Source organism: Rasamsonia emersonii (genome assembly GCF_000968595.1).
Source record: "Rasamsonia emersonii CBS 393.64 chromosome Unknown ctg1118621759690, whole genome shotgun sequence".
Lineage (NCBI taxonomy): Eukaryota > Fungi > Ascomycota > Eurotiomycetes > Eurotiales > Trichocomaceae > Rasamsonia > Rasamsonia emersonii.
Window position 1 is genome coordinate 13297 of NW_013563331.1, and position 22556 is coordinate 35852.

At 50.7% G+C, this 22556-nt stretch overlaps 5 protein-coding genes across 5 annotated transcripts; 2 read left to right on the forward strand and 3 right to left on the reverse strand.

The window, feature by feature from the left end:
• Positions 1-1152: 1152 nt before the first annotated feature.
• Positions 1153-6206, forward strand: T310_0667 (uncharacterized protein; the record flags this gene model as incomplete). The annotated part of the gene is made up of 6 exons (XM_013476451.1): positions 1153-4322; positions 4382-4730; positions 4784-5172; positions 5223-5335; positions 5398-5780; positions 5841-6206. 6 exons carry the CDS (start codon positions 1153-1155, stop codon positions 6204-6206), a joined length of 4770 nt encoding a protein of 1589 aa, XP_013331905.1.
• Positions 6207-7194: 988 nt separating this feature from the next.
• Positions 7195-9968, reverse strand: T310_0668 (DNA repair and transcription protein (Xab2); the record flags this gene model as incomplete). The annotated part of the gene is made up of 4 exons (XM_013476452.1): positions 7195-7474; positions 7532-9543; positions 9597-9683; positions 9879-9968. 4 exons carry the CDS (start codon positions 9966-9968, stop codon positions 7195-7197), a joined length of 2469 nt encoding a protein of 822 aa, XP_013331906.1.
• A 677-nt stretch (positions 9969-10645) lies between these two features.
• Positions 10646-11495, forward strand: T310_0669 (H(+)-transporting two-sector ATPase; the record flags this gene model as incomplete). Its single annotated transcript, XM_013476453.1, has 5 exons — positions 10646-10936; positions 10989-11037; positions 11096-11105; positions 11166-11206; positions 11269-11495. 5 exons carry the CDS (start codon positions 10646-10648, stop codon positions 11493-11495), a joined length of 618 nt encoding a protein of 205 aa, XP_013331907.1.
• A 311-nt stretch (positions 11496-11806) lies between these two features.
• Positions 11807-18027, reverse strand: T310_0670 (U2 small nuclear ribonucleoprotein B; the record flags this gene model as incomplete). Its single annotated transcript, XM_013476454.1, has 11 exons — positions 11807-12213; positions 12290-12596; positions 12780-12977; positions 13315-13422; positions 13485-13650; positions 13703-14134; positions 14173-14395; positions 14447-16949; positions 17044-17228; positions 17279-17384; positions 17467-18027. 11 exons carry the CDS (start codon positions 18025-18027, stop codon positions 11807-11809), a joined length of 5196 nt encoding a protein of 1731 aa, XP_013331908.1.
• Positions 18028-18699: 672 nt separating this feature from the next.
• Positions 18700-22550, reverse strand: T310_0671 (Protein kinase C; the record flags this gene model as incomplete). Its single annotated transcript, XM_013476455.1, has 9 exons — positions 18700-18761; positions 18823-19228; positions 19295-19496; positions 19559-20147; positions 20223-20618; positions 20677-21072; positions 21128-21691; positions 21745-22011; positions 22079-22550. 9 exons carry the CDS (start codon positions 22548-22550, stop codon positions 18700-18702), a joined length of 3354 nt encoding a protein of 1117 aa, XP_013331909.1.
• Between the last annotated feature and the right edge of the window lie 6 nt (positions 22551-22556).

Sequence of the window (22556 nt, forward strand, 5' to 3'; positions counted from 1 at the left end):
CCAGCAGGAGATCAGCTCTCTTAAGTTCTTAACTAGGCAGATTCCAGCATTTGCCGCCTGATCGTCAGCAGCCTAAATCGACTGCGATATCTGATACGTATATGCCGAACGCCTCCGCCGGAGCTGCATCGGTGGAGACTGATCGATCGCCCGTTGCTTGGAGAATGGACAATAGGAGAGGATTGGGATGTTGACTGACAGTCCCGTGGGATACCACTATCGACAAATAATTGCTCCACCGCTAACGGCTGCTAATACTCCGGAGTAAAAGCTGGGCTCCATGTTTCCAAAACGAGCAAGCTATGAAGTTTGCCGCCAGTCACAGTGCAATTCGAAGACTACTGTAGCACGGACTTAAGGACTCCAGATGGCTCCGAGTCCTACAATCACTCATTCCCTTGCAGATGTATCCATTCCTGTACGAGAATCTATTTACGTGCTCGCTATATTGATCCAGAGGAAGCTCCAAGAACAAGCTATAGCGTGAGTTAATACGCTCACCTTCCGGCATAATTGCAAATGCTCTCGCTCCGTATGTCAGGGCATGAAATTCGATGATTTGAAGCCAAGATCCCTCTTCCTTGCCCTCTATAGACTAACTCACACGATACATTGCACAGCAGCACAGAGACCGGAGAATAAGCCATTGATCCACGGCGAATAGAGGTTTCAGCCGATATGCCGCTAAACTACCGGTTCAGTCTTGTTGTCCTCTTCCAGTTATGCGTTGCTGAATCCAATCTGTGGTAGCAGGTAGTCCTCTCCGAGAATAAAAAGAATACACGTCGATGACTGCAGCAGGCTCGTGGGATAGACTGAGGAATCTATTGTAGCGGCAAAAGACTATTTTAGCAGGTTCTTGACACTGTAGCGCGAAACATGTGCGAGACAGAAAATACTGGTTGAAGCGCCGAAGACTCCTGTCGTTATCAGATGGAGTGATTCTATGCCTGAAGAGACTGAAGTTGTGCGGAGGCGGAGATGCAGCCAGGCGCTAAACCGCATCGAGCGAGTCGCGCTGCATCCGCCGACAAGCTTCGTGCTTACCGCCCGCGGACTTAGTGAATTGTGTACCAACTGTGCCGCCAGATGGCAGCTTTCTCTATACCCCATTCCCCCCGGACATGCCCCTCTGCCTCCCGCCAGCCCACCATGTCCGGCTCCTCGATGCCAATCTCCGTGGACCCAGTGGCCCTGGTGACCACCGAATGTATCACGGTCACCTCTGCCATGCGCAAACATGCGCGTTGGGCTCACTCCTCCGTCGCCGCCATCCTCGGCGGGAGCGGCGTCTCCAGATACGACCGCGATACCTCCGCCCCTCCCAGTCCCAGCCCTAAGAGCAGTGGCGCCTCCAAGTCTGCGCTGCCGCCCGCCGTGGATGGGGATCATGCATTGGCCAACCGATGGGGGTTGAGGGGAAAGAAAGGGAAGAGTATGCAGGACAATCCTCTCATGTCGGCATTCACACGCTTGCGGAGCGACCTCAAGAACTGCAAGGATATTCGAACCTTTGACACGCCAGCATTGCTGCATCCATTCCTGCAAGTCATCCGTTCCTCCTCGACGTCCGCGCCCATCACGTCTCTGGCATTGATTGCCATCACCAAGTTCTTTAACTACAACATCATCAACCGTGATTCACCCCGACTCTCGCTGGCAATGCAGCTGCTGTCGGCCGCCATTACGCATTGCCGTTTCGAAGCCAGCGACACCGCCGCCGACGAGATCGTGCTATTGAGGATCCTCAAGCTCATGGAAGGAATGATATCACGGCCCGAGGGAGAACTGCTGGGGGACGAGAGTGTCTGTGAGATGATGGAAACCGGATTGAGCATGTGCTGCCAGAACCGTTTGTCGGAGGTGCTGCGGAGATCGGCGGAAATGGCCATGGTCAACATGTGCCAGGTCATCTTCATGAGGCTATCGAACATTGAGGAGGAGCGAGGGCGTTCTAATCCCTTGGAACAGAAACAGCTGGATGAGGAAGCCTCCAATTTCAAGATGGACCCGTCTGTCGACGGAGACACAGTGACCTCCCAGCATCCGTCTGCCATGGGGTTCGATACCGCTCCGCAGGAGAAAGATCGCGTCGGCCGTGAAACGACCCCGGAACCCCCTACCAACGGCCACGCAGCGGCTGCGCCCCCAGGTGCAGAAGATGACTCGGATTCCGAGGTAAAACCGTACGGTCTCCCTTCCATTCGGGAACTATTCCGTGTTCTCATCGACCTTTTGGACCCGCATAACCGTCAGCATACCGACACCATGAGAATCATGGCTCTGAGGATTATTGATGTCGCCCTCGAAGTTGCGGGCCCGTCAATTGCCAGGCATCCCAGTCTGGCAGTTCTGGCGGAAGACGATCTCTGCCGTCACCTGTTCCAGTTGGTCCGTTCTGAAAACATGGCGATTCTGAATGGATCCCTCAGGGTTGCCGGAACCTTACTGTCGACATGTCGACACGTTCTGAAGCTCCAACAGGAGCTCTACCTGTCGTACCTGGTTGCATGCCTCCATCCTCGGGTTGAGATACCGAGAGAACCAGGGATTGACCCGTCACTTTATGAAGGCGTTCCCCAAGCGCCAAAATTGGTAAAACCACCTCCGTCGCAGGCCGGCAGCGGGCGATCGACGCCTGTCTCGGTCAAAGACCGACAGAAACTAGGCATGGAAGGCGGCACAAGGAAGCCAGAAGCTCGGGAAGCAATGGTGGAGAGCATTGGGGTCTTGGCCAGGATGCCCAGTTTCATGGTGGAGCTTTTCGTCAACTATGACAGCGAGGTGGATCGGGCAGACCTCTGCGAAGACATGGTCGGGCTGCTATCGCGCAATGCCTTTCCCGATTCCGCAACGTGGAGTACGACGAACGTCCCGCCTCTCTGTCTGGATGCCCTCTTGGGCTACGTCCAATTCATCGCTGAGAGGCTGGACGACGAGCCCAAATATGAAGGTTTCCCTGATCCTGAACAGCTGAGGAAGCAACGGCACAGAAAGAAAATCATTATTCAGGGTGCCACAAAATTCAACGAAGATCCCAAAGCGGGGATTGCTTACCTTGCTTCCCATGGTATCATTGAGAACCCTGATGATCCCGTCCTCGTTGCGCGGTTCCTCAAGGGGACGACACGCATCTCCAAGAAGGTTCTTGGAGAGTTTATTTCCAAGAGGTCTAACGAGCAATTGCTTGACGCCTTTGTCGATTTGTTTGACTTTAAGGGGAAAAGTGTCGTTGAGGCCCTCCGGGATCTTCTGGGGTCCTTCCGGCTTCCTGGTGAAGCTCCGTTGATCGAGCGAATCGTGACTGTGTTCTCCGAAAAGTACATGGCCAAAGCTGAACCCGCCGGTGTCGCAGACAAGGACGCCTTGTTTGTCCTAACGTACGGGATCATCATGTTGAACACGGATCTCTACAACCCCAATGTCAAGGCGCAAAACCGCATGACTTATACTGATTTTGCTAAGAACCTGAGGGGGGTCAATGGAGGTAAAGACTTTGCGCCGGAATTCCTCCAAGAAATATACGACTCGATCAAGCAGAATGAAATTATCCTGCCTGACGAACACGAAAACAAACACGCTTTTGATTATGCATGGAAGGAACTGTTGAAGAAGTCCGCCTCGGCAGGCGAGTTGGTTATCTGTGATACCAATATCTACGATGCGGAGATGTTCGAGGCCACTTGGAGACCCGTGGTCGCAACGCTCTCCTACGTCTTCATGTCAGCAACTGATGATGCAGTATACTCCAGAGTGGTCATGGGATTTGACCAGTGTGCTCAAATTGCGGCCAGATACGGACTCACAGAGGCCTTCGATAGGATCATATATTGCCTCGCTTCGATTAGTACTCTCGCAACTGACAATCCCCCCAACACGTCTCTAAACACTGAAGTCCAGGCTGGCAAGAAGACCGTCATGGTCAGCGAACTTGCCGTCAAGTTCGGCAGAGATTTCAGAGCGCAATTAGCCACGGTCGTTTTGTTCCGAGTCTTGGCTGGCAACGAGCATATGCTCAGACATAGCTGGAAATATGTCATCCGAATCCTCCACAACCTATTTATTAATTCCCTAATCCCGTCATTTGACGAAACTCTCAACGCTGAGCTCGAAATCCCTCCCATTCCCCTTCAGCCTCCTTCCCAAGTGGTGGAGCGCGATGGGCGCGGAGAAACCGGCCTTTTATCTGCATTCACCTCCTACCTCTCGAGCTACGCGGCTGACGATCCTCCCGAACCGTCTGATGAAGAGCTTGACAATACTCTGTGCACTATTGACTGCGTCGCTGCTTGCGGCATTAGTGACATCTTGAAGAATATGAAGTATGTGTTCCCCTCCACACCCCGTCTCCATCTGCTTATCCTAAATTCTTCCCGTACAGATCACTGCCGCTTTCGTCGCTCTCATCACTGGTAGATTCGTTATTGTCGGAATTGCCCGAAGAGAATACACCGGCCGTAATTGTGGTGAAACCTGAGCGCCCACCACCAGCAGCACCCAGGCCGCCCAGCAGTAAAGGCGATCTAACTTCTCCGACCTACAATCCTGGCATGGTCTACACTCTTGAGTTGGCTACGCTTTTGACGCTAAGAGACAAAGAGACTGTGGAGGCTGTGGGTGAAAACCTGGCCAGCTCTCTGCAAGGCCTCATTAGAGACGCAAGAAATCTCCATCCGCTTGTGGTCTCTAGAGTTGTATATTATATTATGAACCTCTTGCGTCTAAGCTACGTGAGTCTCTTGTGTCCATCCTCACAACCGTTGACCGAGCTAATTTCGATTAGGAACAACCTTTTATGCGTGTTCCTGTTGTCCTCCATGGTATCTCTAGTTTTGACCAGGATATTTTGGAGAGTTCAGCCACACCAATTTTGAGCGGGCTTTCTCGCTGCATCAACAGCTCTGGGGCGCTGCGAAATGAGATTATCGTATCCCCTGATTTCTGGTCGATTTTACAACGGCTGCATCAGCATGAGGAATCGGCACAGTTGGTTTTTGACCTGCTCCAAAGCATTGTCGATTCAAAACCGCCGGTGGTCTCCGCCGACAATTATGAATCTGCAGTTAGTCTTGCCAATGACTTTGCAACTGCTGGTAGTGTGGGCTCTGTTGAGGAGCGGAAGAGAGATGCTTTGGCGCGGAGACCAAGAGGCGCCAAACAAGAAAAAGTCAGGTACGTTTGTGTCACGGTGATTTCTTTTTCTATTTATCGAGGCTAACAAGATCAAGCGAGAACCAAACTGTGACTCGCGGTGTCAAGGCCATTGGTATAATTTACCAGATGACGGGACGCATTTCGGCTCTGATTCAGCAGTCCCACCTTGAGAAGCACGAAGGTTTGTAAACGCAGTAGGCTAGTTGGAAGTATTCATCCATCTGATACTAACTACTGCTATAGCTTGGGCTGCTTATTGGTCTCCTATCTTCCAATCCCTCACAATGCAGTGCATCAATCCCTGCCGGGACATTCGACATCACGCCATATCCGTCCTTCAGCGCACTCTGCTGTCATTGGAATTCGCCTCGGAAGATCAGAAGGAATGGACAGCCATCTTCGATGAAGTGCTGTTCCCTCTCATCCTGCGGTTGTTGAAGCCAGAGATATATCACTCGGACCCGGTAGGAATGAGTGAGACTCGTGTACAGGCGGCAACACTGGTCTGCAAGATCTTCCTGCGCTGCCTGGACCAGTTAGCTAACTGGGGCGGAATGCTGGATCTGTGGTTGAGGATTTTGGATATCCTAGACCGGATGATGAACAGCGGTCAGGGTGATAGTCTGGTACGTAACAGCGGACTATGCTCTATGCCATGACGGACAGCTGACTTTTTGTTTCTATAGGAGGAAGCAATCCCGGAGAGCCTGAAGAATATTCTCCTGGTCATGGCAGACAGCGGTTATCTAGCACCACCAGCACAGGATCCAAGCAAAGAAAAGATCTGGGTGGAGACCCGCAAGCGTCTCGAACGATTCCTCCCCAACCTCTTTGCCGAAATCTTCCCCAATCCTCCCCCTTCTCCACCCCGAGACAGGCCCACCAGCAGCCAGCAAGGCTCGCCGAGAACCCCTAATGGACATGACGACACTAACGATGACGATACCAAAACCAGCGAGAAGAAGTCTGATCCAAAACAATCAGACGGATCCACCACAGCCGCAGCAGCAGCAACAGCAGCAACAACAACCAGTCCAGATGATGTGGACTGAACTGTAAAAAGGGAAAGGAAGGAAGGATTCACGCCATGTCTTTTTTTGTCTTATATTTATTTTATAATGATCATCTATTTATCTATTAGCATCCTCACTGATTGATTGATTGAGTGGTAGCATCTTGTGTCTTTTTTTTTGATTAATGTCAACGTTAGAGAAGAAAAGCGCGTGCCCAACATACAGGCGTTTTCAATAGAAAATGAATGATGTAAATTTATTTATTTATATACTTTTCTTTTTTTTTTGGTGTATGTGTAGTAACCATCAATAATCGATTGAAATCGCTGGAGTGGTAGTTCTTTTCAAAAATCGAGATCTAGGTCCTCAGTTGTATGTAGTATGTATGTACGATACAATACAATGCAAATACTGCTATTAGCATCTTCTTTTCTCCCTTTCGCCTTTTTTTTCTTTCTTTACTCTCAAAAGTCAAAACAAACAAACAAAACGCCTTTCCTTTCCTCGCCTCATCTCGCCTAACCTAGACCTACCTACCTGATAATGTAAGTAATTATTATGATACAATCGACCTTGAATGAATGCAAAAGGACAACAGCAGCAGGAGGAGGAGGAGGAGGATTGAAGGAGGGCAAAAAATAGGGGAAAAAAAAAAAGAACCAAACGAATGTGGAAGCCATATGTGAAGAACAACGTCGAACCCCTCCCTGTCCGTCCGTATGCGAAGGTACATACAGTACAGGTTAGTACAAGATGCAATGCAAAGATGAATAGAATAAAGGATTAAAGTAGAATAGAATAGGAAGAATAATTTCAAGGAGTGGAAGGGCGGAAGGAAAGGATGGAGAAGGAGGATGAGGAGGAATGGAACGAGCGTATTAATAATGAGATATCGATATCATTATGTGATTGATAATGGAAGTACGAGAGAGAGACAGACGGATATCCAGGTATCTCGTTTGATTGGTTTAATTCGATCGAGTTTTCGCATGCAGTAATTTCCTCAGTAATGGCAATCTACTAATCCTTACTCTGCATCCATATCGTCATCCAGATTGATAGCATCGGGATTAACAGGCGCCGCAGGAGGCTGCTGCTTCTGCTGGTCTGCCGGCGTAGCCCGGGTGCCGCCTTCGGGGCCGGTGCTGGCAGCAACGAAACCCATCGGAGCTCGAGCCTGACGCTCCAGCGCTGCCATTGCGTCTGCCCGCTCTTTGTTCTCCTCTTCTCCCCCTTGGCCGGCTTCCTGAGCGCGCTGCTGCTGACTGCGGGCGATGGCCTGAGACGCGATGAAGTTGACATCAGTGCTGCAAGTTTGTTAGCTTCCATGAATAGTGTCTCACAAACGACTTGCTGTTACTTACTTGTACTGAGCCTGGACGCTTCTCTTGATGCGAAGCATCTCCTTGAAGGTGTCTTCGTTGCCGTGCTGCACCTCAAAGGCCTCCCATTTCTGCCAGAACTCGGCGTTGGTGCGAGGATCGCAGAATTGGGATCCGTGTCCGTAAATGGCACGTGCCCGATCGATCTCGCCCAGTCTTCTCTCCATCTCGGCAAATTTGAGACACATATCCTTGGCCTCCTTGTCGGGCAGAGTGGCGATGGCGCGCTCGTAGATCGGCCGGGTCGATGTCAGTCCAAAGTTCGACGCCGACTTGGTGATGTAAAAGTCGAACATCTCAAAGCGGTCCTCGTCGGCGACGGCTCGCGTAGCGCGCTCGTATATCCTCATAGCATGTCTCGCCAGACCACGCTCTTCCTCAAGATTACCGTACATAAGATACAGGGTCTTCGCGAATTTCGGAGGACATCCATCCAATGCTTGCTCAAAGAGATCCCGCAGTCTCTCGATACTGATCTTTCGATCGACGGCTTTGGTCAAATAAAGATTCCAAAGCTCGAAAGCCACGGGATAGCTGAAAAGATCCAGTCCCCGCTCGTAGACCTTGAAAGATTCCTCGAAATACTTGTGCTCCTCCAGAAGGTTCGCATAGTTAACAACCGTCTGGGGCGTAGCAATCCGGAGTTCGAAGATCCGCTCATAGATCTGCCTAGTCTCCTCCAGAGTGCCAACGCTCTCGACGAGGTCCACATAGAAACTCCACAACTTCCAGCTTTTGTGGACACGTTGCTGAGGGGAAAGGCTCTCATCGAAGTAGTCAACAGTAGATCGTTTCGGAGCTTGAGTCGCTTTCGCCATGATCTCGACGGCCCTATCAAAATTCTCGTGGCGAAGCTCCATTTCAGCCCACTCACACCAAGTATCTGCCAGCTCGGACACTGTCTTGAAAGGTACTTTGACCGCTTTGTCGAAAATCACTCTCGCAGTGTCGAGGTCCCCACCCTGCTCGTAGAACTTCGCATAATTGACCCAGAGCTCATGGAATTTGCCATGTGCCTTCTTAGGATTGATGGCGGCGATGGCGGCCGTGTATGTATTGACGACCTCAGTCTTATTATCACCCCACAGTGCGACCCTCTTTTCCCATTCGATGACGTTATTGGGGTTCTGCCGGAGGAGAACATCATTCACAAGGAACGGACGTCTATCCATGAGTTGCTCGAAACGTAACATGCGCAGATCGAGCTCAAAATCCGCATCCTCGTCGACTTTTCCTTTTTTGGAACGAGCGGCGGCTTGATCCATAAGATTGCTGATAACTGACTCCTCAAATTCGACATAGGAGTCAAAAATCATGGTGAAATCACGCACGGTCATGACGGTAGTGATGCCCTCCTCGAAGACGTCCCTAGCCTTTTCAAAATCGCCCTTCGCAATCCAATACGTGGCAAGGCCAGCCCAGAGCTTTCCTCTCTGGTCAGCAAATCGCTCGATCCCACTCCGAATGATTGCATCGACGTCAATTCCTCCGTGGGCACTAGTGTCGATTTGCTTCGCCTTAGAGACAAGCAAGTCTACCATCTCGCTCCACAGCTGGAAATGGCTCTTGCCTTCCTTTGACTGGAAGCGCGGGTCGTCGAGAATATCCATGTATTTTTTCACCGCCTCCGTGTAATGACCAGTCTCAACGAGCAGCTCAATGAACTCTTCCGCATTTTCCGGGTGAACCTGCATGTACCGCCTCCATATCTGCACTGCGGTCTCCCCGGACGCAGAACGGGCAAACGCCTTGTACAGCTTCCAAATACGATTGTGCTGGGTGATCGGCAGGGCTCGAAGGGCCTGATCGAAACAATGACGGGTCTGGGTCACGAGAGGCTGCTCAAGAAGGAACGAGAGGTACATCTCCCAGATCCGAGGCATCTTGTTGAGCAGTATGAGGGCCCGCTCAAAGAGGGAGTTGACCTTCTGATATTCTGCACGGTGAATGGCTGGGTTCCGACCGCGAAGGTGCTTGATCCGAAATTCAAGATACTGCAGTCGTATGAGTAAAAAGAAATCCCATGGAAGTGGATGAAGATACGTACCATCTTCCACAGCTTGTAGGACCGAGGAAGCTGCTTACAGGCGCGCTCCATGACCTTGGATCTCTTGTCAGCAGAGAGCCCTATCAACTGCCATGACATCACTTACAAATGCCTGCTCGTAGAGCGTTCCATGCTGCTGCTTATGCTCGATGTAGGACAGCCATGGCTTGACACTGCCGGGATCCCGGAGGATGTCCTGCTCGTAGATCGTATCCTCGTTCGACTATAGACCAATAAAGTCAGCCAGACGCTCAGAATACCCCAAATTGAACGATTACTCACGATCAGATAGAGATCCGGCTCGGAGGCTGAGTTTCGCTCCATCTGTGCGTGATGCCGGGGGGTTCTGGGAGGAAGCAAAGTCCCTGGCATTTTCGCCGCTTGACAAGGAGGGACTTCCCACGCACGGTCAACACTTCAACAGACAGAGAGGGGTGGCTGGGGACGGAGAGGTTTCTCGACGCGCCAGCAGTGAATGCCTCGAGGTGGGTTACTTAAAGCGTCGCGGGTCCCATCACGTGACATCAGCCATGCCGCATAGGGCTCCGGAGTCATACGTGAACCGCCAACAGTGACACGCCATGTCGGGTGGTCCAAGCTTCCCGCATATCGACTTATCGTCATGGCAGACGACGCCTGAGAGGCGGCAGTCCCTTTATTGGAAGAATTGTCGCATCCAGCACTGCAGCCATGTCAGGCGCCGTAGTAAGTCTTTCTTAAATGTCTAATAAAATAATAATGGAAATTTTATTTACGCCGTTGTCATCCAGGGCCGCGAAGCTGTCTTTCCGACCCGGCAGTCGCTGGGGTTGATGAAGAGCAAACTCAAGGGCGCAGAGACGGGCCACAGCTTGCTGAAACGGAAGAGTGAAGCTCTGACAAAGTATGGTCTTGATCAAGGATCCAAAATGAATTGCTACTGACTGGGGATCTCGCCTGCAGACGATTTCGCGGTAAGCTGAAACACCAACAGCGCTACTTCCCCGCATTCTAGATGCTGATGCCCCGATGAAGAGATTACGCGACGGATCGATGAGGCAAAGCGGAAGATGGGACGTGTTATGCAGATTGCTGCATTCTCCCTCGCCGAAGTGAGCTATGCTGTCGGCGGAGACATTGGCTTCCAGGTCCAAGAATCCGCCAAACAGGCTCGATTCCGTGTCCAGGCGAAACAAGAGAACGTGTCCGGTGTCCTTCTTCCTCAGTTCGAGAGTATCATTTCAGAAAGCAGCAATGATTTTGGATTGACCGGTCTCGGAAAGGGAGGACAGCAGGTGCAACGGTGTCGGGAGACATATGCTAGAGCAGTAGAAACCCTGGTGGAACTTGCCAGTTTGCAGGTGAGTTTTTTTAAGGGCATTGGAACTTTATCACGTCTAATTGGAACTGCAGACGGCCTTCGTTATACTGGACGAAGTTATCAAGGTCGTCAACCGAAGAGGTATGTTCTTCTCTTCGTACCTGTACCAAGTAATGACTTAGCTAACTTTCAACTACAGTAAACGCGATGTAAGAACAACAGCTACATAATGTTTTTGTGGATACGTCACTAAATTCCGCTTTTAACAGCGAACACGTCATTATCCCTCGTACCGAGAACACTATTAAATGTACGTCTCGCATCATGCCATTGATTGCTGGAGATTTACCGACTGACACTTCCCCGTCAAAGATATCAACTCGGAACTGGATGAGCTCGACAGAGAAGAATTCTACCGACTGAAGAAAGTCTCCAACAAGAAGCAGCGCGATAACGCCGCTCAGGACGCCGAGATTCAGGCGAAGCGGCAAGAGCAAGAACAGGCCAAGAAGGAAAACGGCGCCGCCGCCGAGGCCGACAAGGACCAAGCGCCCACCGATCTCCTAGCACAGGAGGAGGATCAGGATGTCATATTCTGAGCGAGCAGAAGTCCGTGGTAATGGTATATTGGGATCAACATTAATGTTATTGTACATGTCCTCGTATTCATGAATTTGTGGCGCAAATGAGCCAGGATGCTTTATTTTTCTTTTGTCTCTCTGTACCGCAATGTATTCATTTCAAAGCAAAGGAAAGCATTTTCGCCACTGCGAAATGAAACTGTGAAAACCTCCTGGTCCTCGGTATCATAATCATATAGACTCTCCGAGCCAAAAACAAGACAGCCCAAACAAAACACCACGAAACGCCGTAAAAAAACCAATAACTGAATATAGAAACAGAGCTTCCCTTATTGTCTCTGATAGGTGACCCGAATCGGCCTGCCACTGTCCCCCATCGGCATCCCCGACGTCGCCTCCTTGGCGCTGATAGCACCCGACTCGTTCTCGTACTCGACGAACGCGATTCCCTTGCGGCCCGGTACCAACCGCACCTCGCGGAAGCCTTCGAAGCGGCCGAAGACGGAGATAAGGGTCTCCGAGTCGATGTTGTCGGGCAGATCTCGGAGGAACAGGATCTTGTTCGGCGGAAGGTATTCGTCGGGGATGACAGGAGCAGCGGCCGCGTTGGAGGGCTTGAGTCCAGCGCCCCGGGCTGCTTTCGCTGGACGACCGGATTCGGCCGGCCCAGGGCCAACGCCGGCGGGACGCTTCAGCTTCTTCTGCGCCTCGAGCGCTTCCTGGGCTTGCTTTCGTTCTGGAGAGAAAAAAAGAAAAGGAAAAGAGTTAGCGATAGATCAAAGACGCCGCACGCACACTTATACAATACATACCCTTCTCAGCCAACCGCCTCCGCTTATGCACCTCCAACTCCTCGGGCCCCCCATCCTTCAAGACCGTCGCATCGCTCCTCGTCTTCGCATAATCCAACACCATCGGCTTCCCGAACAGGTCGAAACCGTTGATCTCCTCGATGGCGCGCGCCGCGGACTCGACGTTGTCAAAGACGACGAACGCCTGGCCTTTCGCCTTCAGGTTCTTCTTCGCGACAATATCGATAATCTTGCCATACTCGGAGAAGATTGTGGTGAGGGCCTCCTTGATCTCGTCGATCTTCATTCGTTCTTCGAGGTTACGGACCTGTAGAAACAGACAGAAGGAAAAGGTTGTGGTCAGCTAAGGGTGTCGCATGTGTGCGAAAAACCGAGTTTCAAGTAAGAAGTTGGGGATTACCAACGTAGACCCTGTATGTATTATTGTAACAATTAGCTTTTCTGATCAGCTTTGGCTTATTAGACATTGTCGAAAAAAGGTGGAACTTACGTGGGATTGGGAGGAAGTCCCGTGGGAGACACAGCTAGAGATGTCATCTTGATCTTGCCAAGGTAGTTGTTGAGCGCCGTATCTTGTCTTGTGTTTGAGGCGCTGCGAAGGTATTCTATGCGGCGGCGTCTGGACTTTGGAGATCCCGCTGATATCGAATTGAATTGGATGGCCAAGGATAGAGTTCCGGAGCGGAAGCTATTTGCATTGTTTGTATGATTTGCATATAAGCCGGTGCTATACGCTGTTTGCCAACAACAAGCATCGTTGGTCTAGTGGTAGAATTCATCGTTGCCATCGATGAGGCCCGCGTTCGATTCGCGGACGATGCATTGTTGAATTAACCATTTCTTTTTGCTTTTTTTTTCGGCCCCTTTCTATCCAACAATCACGGCTACAAAGCCAACTTGAAAATAAATAGTGCTAGGACAGGTGACACTTTTCTGACTACCATCAATTATTATTCTTTTTCTATTTACAGAACCGAGAAACCGGTCATATTCTAGGCCGCTTGCAGCGACAACTCAGATCTGACTTTCTCAGCCGCACTCTTCAATTGCTTTGGCTGCGCAGACCAGTCCTCCATCTTTACGGTCCTAGATTGCGTCTCCATAAACAGGCAATCGGCAACAATTGTCCGGATCTTATTTTTGGTTTTACTATTAGCGAACATTCTGCCACCGTCTTTTGTGATTAAAAACATACCTTCGGGTACGGATGTAAAAGCATGCTCGTCAGCTTCTTCAAGACGTCTATTCTAATGGACTCGACGCGGGATAGCGCTGCGTAAACTCTGATCGCAGTCTCGAGCCGTGGAATGTTCGATGACTTATAGTGTGCTTTTTGGACAAGGACAAAGAGCTTCCGCAAACTGCGAGAGAGGTTAGGATACAGTTTCGAAGTTAGTCGCGACGTAGACAAACCTCGTCTCTAGACCAGTCGCTGCCAGGGGCAAGCAGTTATCGAGCAAGAAGCCAGCAATGTCCATAGCCGGGATTGCGTAACGGTCATCTGCAAGGTTCTTTTCCAGAATCGTTGCCAAGTCTTCGATAAGTCGAATGGTCCACACGCTTTTTTGGTCGCCCATGTTCTTCTCGATGAACTCGACCATGGCTGAGCGCGATGCGCGAATCAACCCTTCTGTTCCTGCACTTGCAGAAGTTATAAGACCTTGAACCAGTGGAACTCGGAGCCATTCGACCTGTAAAAGCTCAAGAAGCTGGTAAAAGTAGTCCACGGACGAAACCTGGCTAAAGTGCTCGTAGCGCCTTTGCGAACAGAAACTCAAGTTAGCCATATGATCAACAAGTGGGTTATCACTGGTACAAGTTCCTACCTTTGCAGTGGCGGCAAATCTGGTGCAGATTCCCAATACTTTTGCAAACAAGCCCACGCTTGGAATCGCACTTTATCAAGCTTCTCAACGGCGAGACGGCAAAGGCAACCGATAAGATCCTGAACGTATGCTGGCCGTGGCATGCCGTGTTGCCTGTCGAGAATGATTTCCACTGCCTGAATTGCCTCGATTCGTATAAACGATCCAATATCTCCTCGACGATCGGTAGTGTAATCATTTAAGAATCGGATAAAGTGGCCAGCAATGGTGTCGGACACATCTGGAGCGATTTAGTCCCTGAAAAGCGCAGTGGAGAGGAAAGACGACAAACCTATATGAGGTAAGACACCTGTGGCTAAGCACCTAACAGCGGAGACTCTCTTTTCGATTACTTCTTCTTCCGTCGTGCAACGAAGTAACTCTTCTATGATGGAATTCCTTCCACTGCTATTGACTGGAAGGTGGTGGAACACAGCACCAAGGGCGGAAACTTGGCCACGACCAGTTGCGGACTTCCAACTGGCATGAATGTTGGCAAACCAGCCCTGTATCGTTTCCTCCTGCTTCCAAGAGGGTAGAATTTGGAGTAGATTGGAAGCTGCTTCAGACGATGCTTCGATCGCCGTGTCTTCACCGCGGAATACGCAGAGTAAGAGGATATCGAGTGCTTTCTCGAGCAGTTGGGCAGGCACCTGTACTTTGTTTGATTCTGCAGCACGAGAAAGGGAAGCTATAAGACGTGACGATGCTTCGGCAGTAAGCTCAGGGCGACCGGCCTGGAGAGTTAGATCCTCCTTAGTTGGGCCAAACGGTGAATCGAAGATATCCCAGAGACGGGAAACTTCCGTGGAGACTGCATCTGCATCCGGGTCATTATGAGTTTCGCTTCTGGTCTCACGATGTTGAATAAAGGCGTCAACAGTTGCGGCTATTGCTAAGAGACAACCGTGCCTCGTTTCCACATCATTATGAGGGATATTTGAGAGTCGTAGACGGAGGCGTTGGAGGACGATGTTGATGGTTCGGTAGGATTCCTGAAGACTCAATTCACCAAGTGATGTTGCAGCCATCCTTCGAGACTCGGCGTCGGCTGAACCAATACCTCTCCAAAACAGCAGAGAATTCACAAGAGGACTCCAATAGATACGATCAAGGGCTGCTGCTGCCTTGGCGACTTCGATCATTGCTCTCGAGCGGCGTGCCACAGCATGATAATCAACGACCTGAACCAACGGGATGCCTTCAAGAATGGTGTTTGGATGGCGACCAATGAGTTCTTGTAGTGCAGCAGAAGCACCCCGTCGAATGTTGCCGGCAGGGTCAACACAAGCAGAACAAACCAACTCAACAGCAAGCATCTGCAACACGCTCTTCTCGTCTTGTTCCGTTGGTAATTTGACGGCCGCTGCATCTATAGCCTGAAGTTCCTTAGTCGTGTACTTCCGTGCCAAAGCCCAGATTCCAAAGCACGAGCCATCTCGAACGCCAGTGCCAACGGAGCTCCCAGTAGACGACCTCTGTTCGAAATCCAGTCCAGACACAAGCGATTGCAAAATTTCCGGAAGTTGGCGGGGCGGAGGAGCCCGGCGAAATAGAAGGTGAGACAGTGTGAGAATGAGACCTTGCCATCTCTGTGCATCGACAGCACTGAGATTGCGCTTCAAAGACTTCATATTCAGCTTCTGTGCCTCAAAGGCGGTCACTAAAGTGCCGTCACTCTTTTCGTAGAGTATGTTCTCGTCCAAAGATCCGATAACGGCTTCAACCACTTCAGCAGCCATTTCAGGTTCCAGTTTGAGCGTAACAACAGCGAGGGCCTTGCTTGCTGCAAATCGCACGGGGGTATCTTTATCTGCGAGTGCCACGAGGAAATAATCAATAGATTCCTCCAAAATGGACGAGACCTTGTCATCCGAGATTCGACCATCGCCCCTTTCTGCAATAGACAATGTCAGGGTTGTTAAAGTCCGAAGGATCTTGATTAGCATTTTTCGAGCTGAGGCCGAAGATCGAATAGTCTCAAAGACACCAGATTCCCCTTGAGCAATGCGAAGGATTTTATCAAACATTGGAACCACGAGCGGAGCGAGATCGTCAACCTGTCCTGAGACTCCCAATCTCGCAAGGAACGACAAGACTCCTATGCAGGTATAGGCTGGAGGAGATTCTGCCTCCGATGATGGCTGCATCACAGAGAATGCCCAATCCGTGAGAATATTCAAAAGGCCGAGGCGTTGCATGTCCGGACGCAGCACCAATCTGGCAAGGAGCGTAGTAGCAGCCTCTCTTTCCTTCGCAGGAGTAATGACGTACCGGAGGGATATGGAGAGGATTGCTTGCGCGATTCTCGGTGTGTTTGGAGGAACTGACTTCAGAATGGCTAGATTGTCGTACGGAATCGGTATATCGTCAGATGCAATGGATGCCAGATCAAACGGAGCAAGCAGGAGATGCGATAGCCACATAAGCATCACGTAACGCTCCTCCCAGATGAGAGGTTCCACATGGACCTTGGACGACGCGTCGGTTTGATCGTCAGCGACGACCGCATCCCACTCGATGAAGACGCGAAGCATAAGCTCCAGGTACTTGGGCTCATTGTTCAAGAACCGGCTGATGACTTTGACGCCGCGAACCTTGCAAAAGGTGTAAAGAATCTTGCAGATTGCCCTCGGCAGTGGGTAGATAGTGGTGAGAGTAGGAGCGTGACCTCGTCGAGAGCCATATTGGTCTCTATACTTGATCAAGTAGGCCAAGAATGCCTCAACCAACGGAGGCAGGAAGTTCTGCAGATGGGGGTCCAAAAGCTGAGGCCATTCTTGGAAACGCTCCAGCTGTATGTTTGAAATAGAAAGCAGTGTCAGTAAATTTGTTGATTCGATCTTCATCGACAAGAGTAAACAGAGTAGACAGGATAGGCAGTCATACCAGTTCGATCAACCTGTTCGTCTTCGGTGATTGGGCCCATCGGTGCACGACTCCCTTAGCTTGCCCACTCTGACCCCGCGACTTCCACAGAAGCGGATGCAATTTCTCCTCAAATTCCTTCAACAGATCGCCAGAGGCGCGTTGAAGCTTAATATCTCGGTCGTCGGGAGCATCCATATGGGCGACTGTATTCTCAAGAGCTTGATGCAGGATGCCAAGAGGGGATGTATCGTACCGTACAGTATCGCGGGGATCACCCGTGGACCGTCAACCGTTTGCCCCGTTTGGGCATGGGCACTTCCAGCCACGTGATGGGCCCTTATCGGAGAGCTTATCCAGACCTTATCTCAGTCGCGTTGGCACTTGTGAATACTCCAAGTGCGATGATGATAACTGAGTGTACGGTTAGATTCAGCAATCCACATCGAATTTGATCTTCTTGAACACCCGGTTATCATCATCACACTCGGGGTATTCGCGAGTGCCACGCTTCCGCTTCAATGGGCGAGTTTGTGGAGAGCCCTCTCCCCGCGGCCTCTCGACATCTACAGGGACATCCGTCGCGAATGGCAGTGCAAGGTATGTTGATTCTTGCAGATGAACCTGACCGTTCGCTACAGGTGCCTCTTTAAATGTCGGGGGGTCCGAGAGGAACGGCGCTGAGGCGCTGCAGTTGGCGGCAATGATTATCTGCAGCTGCCTGTCCCTCCGCCCCTTTGCGGCCAATCTCTCCAAACTCGTGTAAACGCGGACCTTTCTCTTGAATCCTCCACGTATAGGAGAGATTGGCCAGTAAAGTGGATTGCGGGGAGAGGGCCCTGTCACCAGAGACCTCTTGAAGGGTCTTTTAGAGGGTCTTGGTTGATTTCCCCTTTGGGTAGGCAGGGGAGGACGCTTGAACACATGGGCTTGAACCGCTTGTTGCGGTTGGCGTCTCTCAAATGGCCAGAGAGACGCCAGGCATTGGCGAATTTTTGCGAACATTGTTGTAAAGTTGGGAGAATGATGAATATGGGAAGAGTATGGTGTGAGGAGAGTAAGGGAGTTTGGTTTTGCTTCAAAGACTCATGTAATGTGTGAGATGAGAGTTGTTGGTGAGAAAAGAGAAGGGTCAGCCATTTTGACCTTGAATTTATTGTCTGAGGGCTGTCTGGACGCCAGATCTGAATCCACTGTTGAATGCTATGAATGGCTGCCAATGCGGCATACCACCTGCAGTGAAGTGAAAACAGCACGCAGAGTACCTAGCCTAAGTAGGCGGCATGTAGACAACCTTTCTTCAAGAGACTAAGTAAAACAGACATTGAAAAGTTGATGACTTCTAGAATGAATCAAGCTATTTGACTCTACATGTCCCAGAAAAGAAAATCTTACAGAAGTCGCCATGATGTCAGATAGATTTCCTATGTAGAGTTTGTTAAATTTTTTTGTACTGTTAAAAGACTTATGCTAGCTGATAGATCACAGGCAGGAACTGACTCCTCGGGGGCTGAAGCTGAAAAGGGGTTAAAAGAAAGGGACAAAAAGTCGACTCCAAGAGACATGAAAATCAGATGTCGTGTTTTTATTAACATAGTCATAAATTATAAAGGATAAGACACAACAAAAGCATACTCGCACGACTCCACAAATTAATTTGTCATCACAGCAGATTGATCAAGCAAAATCGGCAGTGTAGGAGAAGCCACGGAACTCCTCCTGCATAGCCTGAGTGAGGACTGCAAAAACAAAAATGTCAGTAGACGATCTAAAAAACGATATAGAAGAGTCAGGACTTACCAGACTGTACGGGGGTGAGAACAGGTGTGACGCTGGTGAACTCCTGGTCGAAGTTGCTGGTATCGGTTGGGTTGCTGATGGTCGGAAGGAATGGCGGAGTGACCCGCTTGTGGTAGACATCGTCCCAATTGATGTTTCTGAAGAAGGCATGCGACATGATCTCTTGGGCATCGGTTGGACCGGAGCCAAGGCGAAGTTCAGGTTCACGGGTGAGTAGCTTCTGCAGAATAGAGACCGAATCCCGAGGCATATGAATGGGGTAAAGTGGCTCATCCGCAAGAATGGCGTCGTAGATTTCATCTTCATCTTCGCCACGGAACGGAGACTGCTGAAGCAACATTTGGTAGATGAGCACACCAAACGCCCACCAATCGACCGCTCTGCCATATTTCTTATCCAAAAGAATCTGAGTTCAACTGTTAGCGAATACCACATATCTCATACGCGTCGCGCTGTTGAATCTTTAACATACCTCAGGCGCCATGAACTCGGGCGTACCGCAGAATGTGCTCGTAGTGCAGCCATACCACATATCCTCCTTGCAGAGACCGTAGTCCGCAATCTTGATGTGGCCGTCCAGGGTGAGCAGGATATTGTCGAGTTTCAAATCACGGTAGATGACTCCATTCTCATGGAAGTACTTCAGCGCCAAGCAGACTTCCGCAGCATAGAACCTACATGGATTTCAGTCTTAGCCAATTCAATCGAAGCTACCCAGGTAGGCAGAGGGACTTACTGTGCCCGTTTCAAACCAAATTGGCCGCGCTGGATGTGCAACATCAGGTCACCACCGCTGATGTATTCCATGACGAAGTAAATACGGGTCTCCGTCTGGAAACAGGCGTGCAAGTTCAGCAAGAATGGATGACGGTCTTTGTTGGCGATGAGGAACACCCGTTTTTCCGACTTGGTACTCTCGACTTCATCATTCTCGATGATGAACTCCTTCTTAAGAACCTTGATGGCATAAAGCTTCTTCGTGTTCTTGGATTCAGCAAGCATGACCTTTCCAAAGTTTCCTTTTCCAAGGACAGCAAGGAAGTTGAAATGATCGAGCCCAATTTTCTGTTTTTGCTGAGGTTGCTCTTCGAGTTGAGACGACTGGGCAACGAGCTGCTGCTGCTGTTGCTGTTGTTGCTGCTGTTGCTGCTGCTGGAGTTGTAGTTGTTGCTGTTGCTGTTGCTGCTGCTGTTGCATCATGTACGGAGGAGCAGCTTTCTGGACGGCTTGTGTGGGAGGTGCTTGCTGCGAGGAGATGGCTGCATACGCCGAGGGATCATAACGAGCATGTTGTGGCGGTTGTTGGGGTGACATCTGACGAGGATCTGCTTCAAGGTCCGTCAATACACAACGCACGCTTGCTTAAAGTACACAACAAATAGGAAAGGTTTTGAACATACCCTGTCCTTGCTGAGAAGGTGGACGCATACCCGTAGCAACCGCCGCTGCTTTGGCTGCCGTATCGGCCGACGATGGCCTTTGTGCCATTTGGTGTCTTTGGGCAGCTTGAGGGGACTGAGGAGGCATATAGGAGTTGTTTGCGGCACTGACTGCCTCAGCAGATGGCTGCCGGGGAGGTGCACCGTAACCAGCTTCCACCTGCTTTTGAGGCACAGCTGGAGGCGCTGGCTCCTGTGATGCAGCACCACGAAGATTGCGGTTGCTCATGGATGCCGTCTTGTTGTGGTTTTTTGTTCTCATTATGGTCTCCAAGATCTGGTTGGCAGCCTCCATTGACATGCCACAGAAGTCAGGAACGAGGTGAGCGCATTGGGTATGGCAAGTAAGGCCACATTCTACACAGAACAATAAGTACGAGTGGTGATGCACAAAAAGGAAGGGAAAAATGGTTACCTGAACATTTCTTCGCATTCTTCCGGCCAAAAGGAAGCAGATATCCACAATGACAGCACCAATTGGCAGAGATATTGGCAAAAGTTTCGAACCGATGGGGAATGCGGTGATTGATCTTCTCTTCATCCGGATCGGTCTCGTAGTTGGCCTTGCTGATACACTTGGTGACCACTTTGGGATAACACTTGCGGTGGCAGGTGTACTTGCAGTCGGCGCACTGCATGCCAGCAGCGTACTTCAAGAAATCACCGCAAAGAGCACAGCGCATAATATTGTAGAACTGTTGTGTGACGAACTTGTGACCTTGCTTCTCGTGTACCTCTTCTTTCTTCTGGCGGACAGCTCCTTGTCGATTGAGACCGATGTCGAATGGTCGTCGATCCTTCAATTGCTTGGCTACAGGGGTGGTCAGCGGAGACGGATCCTAAGAGGAAAACTTGAATGGACTTACCAAAGCTCATCGTGAGATGGATTCTACCCGCCGGCTCCAGCGCGAACCACGACTCAATCATCACAGGACCACCAGACTGGGAGCCGGGGGCGCTTTGTCCTGGAGGCCCCGGACGCGGCCCGCCTGGGTGTTGACTCTGAGGACTCATGCCCGTATTCGAATCTGGCCGCGCAGGTCCTTGGGTCATCTTGTCGGCAGAAACCCAGCCGGACGCGTTAAATTCAGATTCGATCTTCTTTCGCCGCATTTCCTCCGCGATATCCGAGATCCGAATCCAAAGCAGGCCGATGGGAGTTGGTCGATCACCGGCCTTGTCATATACGGTAAGCTCGATTTCATTCGCCTTATCGATCTCGATATTGAAGTTTTCTTCCGACCATTTGTCCGTTCGGGTGGACCTGGTTCGCGCTTTTACGGTGTCTTCGACCTTGACGACAACGAAAGTTTCCGGACCTCGAGAGAAGCGGGAACTTGCTGCATGGTCGACATCTTGAACGGCATGAATGCGCAGAGTCAAGAGACCGGTGAGGGGCTTGCGCATGTTCGGGGTATTTAAGCTGCTATCTGTATCAAGGTCAGACAACGATCTGCAAGAGACGTAATGCGAGGAAGCGCACCATCACCCTGGTCTTCTGATTCGATGTCAACATGAAGATCCTCATATCTCTTCAAAGCTTGCTTCAGCAGCTGGATCTTTTGGTTGCTCTCGATGCGACGTCCTTCCGCATCTGCGCGGCTCTTTCTATCGCCCTCATCCTGGTAGAGGCGAACCATCTTCTCAATACCGGCCTTGTATTGTTTCTCTACGCTAAGCTTGAACTCCAGCTGCGACAGCATGAGTTGAATCTTAGGGCCCAAGTAGGGCGTGTCATACTTAATCAAGTCTTAAAAAGCGAGACACACGATTAGCACACCCCTGTGGGACGAAGAATTGACAATATGCAAACATACCGAGTTTACTATAATTTGGTCTTGCTTTGGGGACCGGGGCGAAAGGCCGAGGATCCGTATAGGGCGCATGCGAGGGCATCGAGCCAGTCCCCCCCTGACTGTATCCACCGGGGCCCGCCTCTCCGTATTCAGCACTCTCGCCGGAGAAATAACCAGGAGCTGTGTCTTTCGGAGGCGGGGTTGGAGCAGAATCGTATCCGCCAGAGCGGCGCTGCTCGCTGGGAGAACCGAGGGGAAGGGGAGGCAGCTGAGGGGGGCCACTTTCCTGGCCCCTCTTCCGAAGCTGCAGCTCCCTCATCTTCTCCTCCAGATATGCAATGTTCTTGCGACCATCACGAATATTGGCATCGACTCTCTGTTGGACCAGAGGATTGTCGGTGGACTGTCTCATGTTCGTCGCCGCAGCGATAAGGGCCTTCTCCCGCTCGATCTTGCGGTAGACCGAGGCAATCAACTCGTCTCCATTGTCCATTTTGGC